This window comes from Tiliqua scincoides, chromosome 12 (assembly GCF_035046505.1).
Source record: "Tiliqua scincoides isolate rTilSci1 chromosome 12, rTilSci1.hap2, whole genome shotgun sequence".
Taxonomy (NCBI): Eukaryota; Metazoa; Chordata; class Lepidosauria; order Squamata; family Scincidae; genus Tiliqua; species Tiliqua scincoides.
Window position 1 is genome coordinate 2,222,922 of NC_089832.1, and position 9,766 is coordinate 2,232,687.

Below are 9,766 nucleotides of genomic sequence, written 5' to 3' on the forward strand. Positions count from 1 at the left end.
GTCTGTGGAACTCCTTGCCACAGGATGTGGTGACGGCATCTGGCCTGGACGCCTTTAAAAGGGGATTGGACAAGTTTCTGGAGGAAAAATCCATTACGGGGTACAAGCCATGATGTGTATGCGCAACCTCCTGATTTTAGAAATGGGCTATGTCAGAATGCCAGATGCAAGGGAGGGCACCAGGATGAGGTCTCTTGTTATCTGGTGTGCTCCCTGAGGCATTTGGTGGGCCGCTGTGAGATACAGGAAGCTGGACTAGATGGGCCTATGGCCTGATCCAGTGGGGCTATTCTTATGTTCTTAACTACAATTCCCAGGAAGCCTTGTAGGTCTCTTGTTATCTGGTGTGCTCCCTGGGGCATTTGGTGGGCCGCTGTGAGATACAGGAAGCTGGACTAGATGGGCCTATGGCCTGATCCAGTGGGGCTGTTCTTATGTTCTTAACTACAATTCCCAGGAGGCCTTGCAGGTCTCTTGTTATCTGGTGTGCTCCCTGGGGCATTTGGTGGGCCGCTGTGAGATACAGGAAGCTGGACTAGATGGGCCTATGGCCTGCTCCAGTGGGGCTGTTCTTATGTTCTTGTGTTAATGGCTAAATCTGTGCATGCAGGACCCACAGATGTGGAGGGTCCACTGTTCTGGGTTAGGTGGACCAAGGGGTTGGCTCAAAACAAGGCAACTTCATGTGTTCTCACTCCCTTTCTATGGGAAACCCTTCATCCAGCCATCTTAGGAGGGTGGACAGCCTTCCTCTGCCCCTCACTGTTCTTGGTGCTTCTGGCCCAGGCAAACTAGAACTGAGGCAGGTCTTGACTTCCTTTGCAGTGCATCAAGGCCTACAGCTCAGACTGGCATGTGGTGAACTTCAAATATGAAGACTACTCAGGAGATTTCCGAATGTTGCCTTGGTAAGTCGTGTTCTCGGCAGGGTGGCCAGAATGTCAGTTGGTTCCATTGTTTGGTTCTATTGGAGACCAACAAAAGGTTTTCGACTCCCAATTGTTTAAAGGCAGGAAGCTTAAAAATTAGATCTCTGCCACCTCTGACTTTGTGTTCACTCACTTCCGTCATCAGCCTCAGCATTCCTCACCTGTAAAATAGGCATAAATTGGTTGCCTTTGTACAGCAAGGCTGGTCAGTTCAAGTGTTTGTGTTGGAATTGCTGATCTTTAGTAACTAAGATGTAGGTTTGTACTTATTTGCGTAGCTTGTTCTAGGTATGGCTCAAGGGGTGCAGCTGATAATTGGCTCCCTGGCTCCAAACCCCCCCCCCCATTCTACCCTCTACCCCCATTCACCTTCTAAAGGTGGCTTTAGAGGACACCTTTGTTTTCACAGCCTTTCTGCAGCAAGTTGCTGGTGTAGATGCTTAATGGAGCCAGTATGGTATAGTGGTTAGAGCAGCAGTTTTCAAGGTTTTTACTCTCTCTGCGCACTACACTCTGTGGTCTTCTCTGTGTTCTTTGCCTCTTGTGATGTCACTTCCAGGAGACTCTTCTGGGCTCTGCGACTCTGTTTCTAGGGCAACTGTCTGTAGTAGAAAATTGCTGGGTTAGATTGCTGTACTTGGATGAGTGAGACCTGGGTTTGAGTTCCTGCTTGCACCTTGCTGGGTGAACTTGATCCAGGCTCTTTCTGGCAGAGTTGTTGTGAGGATAAAAGGAGTGGCGAGGAGTCCTGTATTACTCCTTATTGGCAGTGGCATCACTAGGGGGATACAGGGAGTGTGGACCACACCGGGGGACTCCCTTGTGAGAGTGACACCACTAGTGGCCAAAAGTTTGGAAACCTTTTGGAAAATTTGTATTTATAAATAATACCATCATGCTATATATTATTGGAAAAGTACGTTCATCCAGAATACAATGAAATCAGCAGTGTTGAATTATCTGTATTCTATCAAAAGATATGGCCAATTAATTAGAAAAAGAAAACATAACTGCCTTATGTAACAAAAAGTGCATTCCTTTAACTCAAAACTAATGAGATTGATTGTTCCAAGAGCCAATGAGGTGTTGTTATGACACAGCAATGAACAAGTAGGGTGTTAGTATGAGTCGGTTTTCATTTCCATATATCACAGCTAATACTAGAACTCTTCTTCAGTTGTGTGTCATCAAGTTGACCTCTGGTTTTTTTTGTTGGTTAGTGATTTGTTCAGTGACTTGTACTGCTATCTGTTTAAATAAATAACAGCCCAATCCAATCCACACTTTCCTGGGAGCAAGCCCCATTGATTCTAATGGGACTTGCTTCTGAGTAGACATGCATAGGATTGGGCTCAAATAAATAAAGTTAATGGGGGTTACACCAAACCTAGTGATGCCACTGCATTGAGGTTTATAATTTATTCTGTACTGTCTGGTGCGGGAGGAGTCCATCATGGGAGATAATGCAATGGGGTGACGTGAACCCCAGTGACTCCTCTGCTGCATTTCAAGCAGCTTACAGCACAAGCTAGCATTGCAACACGCTGCTGTTTACTCACAGAATGGTAGTCCATGCATGAAATGGGGAGGGATGCCATCCTGCAACTGTTCAAGCAGATTGAAAACTGCCCCACTTCATTTACAAGACATCATTGGAGTCTGGCCTCGTCTGAAGCAAATCAGATGTTCCTTCCTTCGTCCTTTCCTTGAGTGTAGATTGCAACAGTGGCATTGATGCCAGGCAGCCTGGATAGTCTGTGGACACTTTTTTCTCTTCCACAATGCAGGCACTGAATTAATTTCCTCTTTATATTCCCAGCAAATCCTTCAGGCCAGACAAGATTCCAAACCATGTGTTTGAAACAGATGAAGACTTTGAGAAGGATGAGGTAAGGAGAACCTAGGCCAAGTGGCTACCTGTGGCGACTCAGCTCGAGGCAGGCTTTGACAGGTTTTCAAGTCCTGCGAGCTTTCCAACCTCACAAGGTTCTTCAGGGACACAGACTTTCAGATCAAAACTTAAAACATTCCGCAGAGCAAAGCGAGTTCCCAGGCAATCTACATTTTTCCCTAAAGAAAAAGGAAATTTGGGCGAAATGAGGTATTATGTATTTAGCGTAGGGTACTCAACCTGGTAATACTAATTCAATAGGGGGGGGATCTGTAGAGAGAATTGGTAGGGGTGGGAGGGAATGCTTACCCCATTCACTGATTGAAAATGACCCCTCCCCAGGCTTTTTTCGGTGATCACTCTTTCCAGCCAGGCTCTGAAACCAGAAATATGGGGAAGGGCTATCAGCAGGGTGGGATTTGCCAAGAAACAGTGGGTGTAGGAGTGTGCCTAAGCAAGCCTCCCTCTCTCCTGCTCCTTCTCCCTTCAAAATGTCTCCCCATATCCATATTCACATTATCACAACAAATGCCATTTTGGGAACCTCTGTTTGCCTGAACTAAAAGCCTCCTTCCATCTCAATTTAGCAGGGGGGGGGGGGAGAGTGCATGTGCTGCTTGCCACATCTGAAAATAGCATTGCTGTTTTAATTTTTTCAACGACCCTAATAAACATTCTGAACAAACTTTCTGTAAAGCGAGCACTGAAGTCTTCTCTTTTGCCTCGGGAGCTTTCCATTTCTGGCCTGTTCTCCTGGCTTTTATCAACCTGGCCTCTAAATCTAATTTTTTAAGCTTTTAATAGCATTTCACTCTTGCCAGTATCCAACAGCTCCTTAAGAAGGATGCTTCTGCAGAAGCAAATGGCCAAATCCCACCCGAATTAGCTTTCCATTGTTGCATGTCCTTCCATTTTTCCTTGTTGGGATCATGAAGGAGGGAGGCAGCCTTCTTTGGCCTCCTCATTCAGTCTTCCTCATGTGTGTGACCACATGCAGATTTGTATGATTTTAAGAAGCAGACAGAGCAGAACAGCAGAATTAGAGGCCTGATGTAGCATCATAACTAAGGCTGCAATCCTAGACACAGGTCACAGTGTGTGACTTAAAATCCTATGTCTGTGACTTAAAATTCTGGTTCCTGCCTTCTGTTTAACGGCCTCTTGTGGCTCTGCTCTGTCTGCTGCTTTCAGGGCTGGCTCCAGAGCATGAGAAATTCAGGTGATCCCGTAGAACAGGAAAGGGCCTGCAGTGTCCCAGCAGCGCCACCATTTTGATGGCTTCACGCCTTGCACCGCCAAGGCGGGTGGCCATGTGAGAGAGTTGTCTGCCAGCACTTCCCGCCTCTCCTGGCTTCAGGTAGCTCAGCAGCCTCCCAAATGCTGAGCCTCCACACAGCCCTGGAGGAAAGCTGCCCAGGTGCTAACCTGGACCTTCAGCAATTATGCAGCTGATCAGGGTTACCTAAGGAAACATGCTCTGGGGTGTGGACAAAGGTATTTTGTGGAAATGCCCAGCAAAACTGGGAGGGGGGGGCAAGGAGGAGAGACTGTTCCTTCATTGCACCCTCCTGGGATTGCATTCCCAGGAGCAAAGGCAGACCGCAAGGCTAGGCCTGTTATTCTGAAGCAAAGAAATGCCTTGTTTTTGTGTGCCTGCAGTCTGTGCAAAGGTGCTTTCTTGAGGCAGACTCTCCAGGCAGCTATTGAGTGCCAGAACTGGGCAGATCCCAGTCCTGGCTTCAGAGGAGTGCCTTCCTGTGGGCTTCAGCATCAATCACACGCTGAGGGAACCCCTGGGATGACATCCACCCAGGGAACCTGCAGAATCAGGGGCCAACTAGGCAGTTGCACACCCACATCTTGCGCAGTCTGATGGACCAAGGAGCTTCTGGGAAGGGGCAGAGTGGCCACTTTGTTCAGTCGACAAATAGACAGCCCTGGAGTAAAGATTCCTTGCTGCATTTGTTTCCACACCGGGCAGGTCCCACTCAGCCGTCTGCTGGAGCAGAACCAGCATTTGAGGAGCATCGCTTGAGCCTTTTGCTGCCTCATCTCTCTGGCCCTCCTTGCGCTTTTCTCAGCAGTAACTCTGGCTGACTTTTTCAGGATTCCTCCTCGCTGTGCTCCCAGAAGGGAGGCATGGTCAAGCAGGGCTGGCTGTACAAGGCCAACGTCAACAGCACGATCACAGTATCCATGAAGGTGAGTCTTGTCTGGCCCACCTTGTATCTCTGGTTATATACTGTCTCAGAAACGGAGGGCAGAAGGCAGAGACCTGTTCTAGGCACCTCGGGGGATGTTTAATGGTACCCAGGGCTGGCTGAAAGCCAGTTGGACCAACTGCTTCCCCTTGGGCCCTGTGACTAAGAGCCCCCCCCCCAGGGTCTTCTAGTCTAGTCTTGCTAAATACACATATTGCTTCAAACACTTAACACCACATTGCAGGTTTTATAGAGAACAGCAGCGATTTTAATTTTCTTCTGAATTCGGGAAAAGTCGGTGGTGCTTGTTTATATTTTTACATTTTTTCCCTGCACTTGAATTACATAATATGTTTATTAAGTATAGCATACAGTTTATTTCTCTGAAAAAGTTTTAAAAGTCAAATATGTGTGCAAAATGTTTCCAGTTGGGCCCTGCAGCTCCTAAGACCAGCCCTGTTGTAAGGCAAGCCAGAGGGGTGTGGCTGTCTCGGGATCACTCTGACAAGCAGAAATAGGGAAAAGATGAAATGAAAGCAACTCTGCGCTCTTGGCCAAATGCTGTGTCTTGCGCTCCTGTGGTGAAAGCTCTCTGCAGATCTTGCAGTGGAAATTAGACTGGTGTCCAGTCCAGGAAAGGCTGCCAAATGCCTGAGAGCAGGGGATGGAAAAGTGCCTCTAAGGCCCCAGAGATTTGCTACCAGCTGGAATGGGCCACCATGCGGGGCTAGCTGGAGCTGTGTTCTGACTTGGTGCAAGGCCTGCCTCGTAACTGGTTCTGTTTTAAGACCAGAAGCACCACGAGTCTGCATGGGAGAACTGCCTGTGTGGGAGAACTGGAGGCCAGAAGTGAGACCAAACCAGGAAGATCCACTCTGAAATGTTGTTGGTTCTTGAAAGAGAGAACCTCTAGGATTGTAAAAATCCCCTTGAGGGATTTAGAAACACCTGCCTTGAATAAAGTCAGAGGAGTAATCCAATGACCAGAAAGGCGGTATATAAATACCTAGTTGTTGTTGTTATTATTATTATTAGGGACGCATGAATGAAGGTCCAGGCTGTACCCTGGACTGCTGCCTGCGGCAGTGAGATCAAGGCTGGTCTTGTCTTGGCAGGTGTTCAAGAGAAGGTATTTCTACCTGACGCAGCTCCCAGATGGCTCCTACATTCTGAACTCCTACAAGGATGAAAAGTCATCTAAGGAGTCCAAAGGGTGCATCTTCCTGGATTCCTGCATCGACATTGTGCAGGTGAGAGGACTCACCAGGGACTCTCTGCAGCGCTGCCAGGCTGTGGGTTCATCCCAAGACCCAGGGGGGCAGACAAAGGCTCAAGCACGCCTTGGGGGGCGCTCTGGGCTCTGCTGAGAACAGTGGGTCTGTCTCTTATTTAACCAGAGCTGAAGCGGAGTCCAGAACTTGGGGAGACCCAGTGGCACTGATTAGCAAAAGGAAGTCGTTCATCAGGCAGCACAAAATGAATGGGTGGGATTTGCTAAGACTGGCTGCCAGCTTCTTAAGTGGCTTTAAATGGGTTAGACATATTTGTGGAGGGGGGAGGTCTGTCAATGCCCTCTTTGTCCACAAGAGGAGGTTGTGTGCCACTGGGTGATAGTTTGCTGCGGGACAAGCAACTATCACCATCATACCCCAATTGTCCTGGAGTCTCTGATTGGTTGCTTGGCCCTTCCGGAGGTCTCGTTGCTTACAATAGTTAGGAATGGAACCTGTGTGTACAGAAGCAGTCTACCTCAGAATTCCAGTTGCAGGGGAGTCACTGTGAGGGAGCCTACTAATGGGCTTCCTGAAGACATCTGCTAGGCCACTGTGGGAAACAGGATGGGCCTGGAAGGGATGACGTTCTTTGTCCTTCAGTTACTTGACTGTCAGAAAACTGATCTTAAAATGCTGGAAGAAAGTTAGGCCTTTATTAAACAATTCGCTGCAGGAGATAAAGCATGAGGAATTCCTGTTTTTTTTCCCCCCTTCCTGGGGTTGAGGGGGGAGCTTCTCACTAGATATTAGTGCAGTATATCCTTTCCTATGGTTTTAGAAATGGGCAAAAATTACTTTCAAGATGCTGAAATCTGTTTCCTGATGTCAGATTCTGTATTTATATTGTGCTATTGCAGATTCATGGAAATAGCATATCCCTGATCTGTTATTATTAGTGGTATTTATATACCCCTTTTCAACAGCAGCAAAGAAGTTCATAAAGCTGTTCATAGACAAAATAAAATAATTAAGATCTAAGCCCTTGTTTCGCTGAGTAAGCTCTGTAACTGCAAGCAAAGTATCATCTCTAACTGATTAACCACATAACATTTCATGATATATGCTATTGCCATGCAAACAATTCCATGTGATATGGAAAGCTAGCAAGTTAGGCAAAATAGCACCTAGTTCTTTTTCTAATATGCTAGTTCTCTGTGTGCGGTGATTTTAAAATAAATAAATAAATCTCCAGTCCTATGAAACCTCACCGTCAGTGTGAAGGTTTACAACTTCAGTGAGAACTAGGGTAGGGGAGAGAAAGGAGTCAAATGCTTTTACAGTTTTCCCATGCTTCTGTTTCTTCCGGCAGTGCCCCAAGATGCGTCGTCATGCATTTGAGCTCAAGATGCTGGATAAGTACAGCCACTATTTGGCCGCCGAAAGTGAGCAGGAGATGGAAGACTGGCTGGCAACGCTGAGGAAGGTCACCCAGACGAACGCCGAGTGTTTGGTCCAGGAAAAGAAGGATATGGTGGAATCCCTGCCAGGTCAGAGCCAGTGGGGTATTAGTGCAGACAGCTGCCTTCCTCCCGTGTCTGCTGCCTCTGAACATGGAGGTTCTATTGAGCTGACACGACTGCCAGCCATTGTCAGGCCTGTCCCTATAAATGTGTCTCGGCTCTCTCTAAAGCCATTGACGGCCCAATCCTGAGCGGCCCGGCACTCAGGACTGCTGCGGCACCAAAAGTGGCTGCTGTGGCATCCTGCATGCACTCTTGAGCCAGCACAGAATCGGGGAGCCCCGTGTCGGGCTGCTTGGCCCGACTCGGGGCTCAGGATCCAGTGGATCTGAGCTTGTTGTCTCCACTCTTAGTGGCCTTTATTCCCTCTACCACTTAAAAAGAAAATTGAAAGCACTCGTCCATTCAGGTGCAGAGCTGCAGTGAGAGTTGGCTGGATTGGGCCGTGTGGTCTGGCATGGTCAGGTTGGCTCCGATGTACGTATTAGGGCCCTCCCTAGAGAAAATTGTACTGCACATCCCTAGCTGAGAACACCTGAAGTGTGGCTTCCTGCAGAGAGACTGTGAAATGCCTGCTCTCTGCCCTCCTTTTACTGATCAGCACACAGTGGCACTTTCAGACTGCTCTGCACTCCAAGCGATCTGCCTAGTGGAGAATGTCTATGACTTGCCTGGAATATGACTCTGCTGTTGGATGGGAAACCAGGCCCTGGCTGACCTCCAGGTTTCCCCTCCAACTTCCCTGGGTTGCATTTGTGACGGAGCGCCGTGGAGATTGTCGCGCCCTAATGGGCTGGCGAGGCGCCTCTGCAGCCATTTGCAACATCTGCTTTTCGTGACTTTGCAGATGATGAAGCCGGCAGCCAAGGCAAAGCTGAAAACATCCTGGAGAGCTTGGAGAGGAGCATGCATCCGGAGCTGATGAAGGTAGCCTCACGCCTTCCAGGTCCTGGGGAGGGGCACAGAGCTACGCAAGGCAGGCTTCAGACTCCCTGGTCTCTGGGAATCCAGCCCAGACCATTTTCACCAGGTGACCCTCTGCATTAATTTCAATAGAAAGAGAGTGTCTCGCCATCCAAAATTCTGCTCCTGCCTTGAGCATCACAGAAGCTTCAAGGTGATAGAAAGGTCCAAAACCAGGGGGGAAAAAATAAGAGAGACCAGGAATTTGCATTGCAGGGTGCTTTTTTTCCTGTTTCAGTATGGAAGAGAAACTGAGCAGCTAAACAAGCTTAGTAGGAACGACGGGAGACAAAATCTCTTCTCCTTTGACCCAGAAGTCCAGGTAATTTGTGCAGCTGCCTCAACACACACGGATCTGAGCTGGTAGTGCTGTGCTGGATTAAGGAAACAGTTCCTTTATTTTTATGGTCTGGGAAAGGATTGGGTTCTTTGGGAGGAATTAAGACTGTCACCTGATTACAGAAGTGAGTTAAAAATTCAAGTCTTTAAACAATTGCTGAGTTTTATCAGATTAATAGTTCTGAAGAAAGAATCACATAAATTCTCATCATCGGTACTTGTATGTACGAACCCTGCAAATAGCAAGTTGTCATCTCAAGAAGAGGCATTCCAGCCTGTGTGAGAGCGTGGAGAACGCCTCTTATTACAGATTGAGACATACATCATGATGTCTTTAATTGAATTGTGACTTATGCAGGGCTCTCCTTTTAGTGCCACCTGCTCCACTGAAAACTACAACCCCAAACTCCTGGTCTCATAGAGTCTACTTTAAACCTGAGGAGCCTGGGGTGCTCAAATCAACTCTTCAGCACCCTTAAATTAGTTGAATGAAGAACAAAGATGTTACCCACCCTAAGCCTTAGGGACAGGGTAGGACTACGTGTCCATCTAAATACACTTTGAAATCCTTTCATTGCACAAGTTTCATCACCCCACCCAGTGCTTTTTGGGGTGTACCACTGCCCTTGGGGTTTTGCTGCCATCGCACTGAGTTAAGGCCCAAGGAGAAGAGGGGGAATGCATGCTCCTGTCTTATTGATCCCTAAGG

At 47.8% G+C, this 9,766-nt stretch overlaps 1 protein-coding gene across 2 annotated transcripts in view; it reads left to right on the forward strand.

Annotated features, from left to right (window-relative positions):
* DOCK11 (dedicator of cytokinesis 11) overlaps positions 1 to 9,766 on the forward strand; it is a 101,153-nt gene that overhangs the window by 17,566 nt on the left and 73,821 nt on the right. For both annotated transcript variants that reach the window (XM_066640257.1, XM_066640258.1), the window contains exons 4-10: positions 826 to 908; positions 2,749 to 2,818; positions 4,927 to 5,022; positions 6,137 to 6,271; positions 7,605 to 7,782; positions 8,603 to 8,682; positions 8,957 to 9,040. In XM_066640257.1, coding sequence (XP_066496354.1) covers positions 826 to 908; positions 2,749 to 2,818; positions 4,927 to 5,022; positions 6,137 to 6,271; positions 7,605 to 7,782; positions 8,603 to 8,682; positions 8,957 to 9,040 — 726 coding nt within the window. The remainder of the gene's footprint in view (positions 1 to 825; positions 909 to 2,748; positions 2,819 to 4,926; positions 5,023 to 6,136; positions 6,272 to 7,604; positions 7,783 to 8,602; positions 8,683 to 8,956; positions 9,041 to 9,766) is intronic.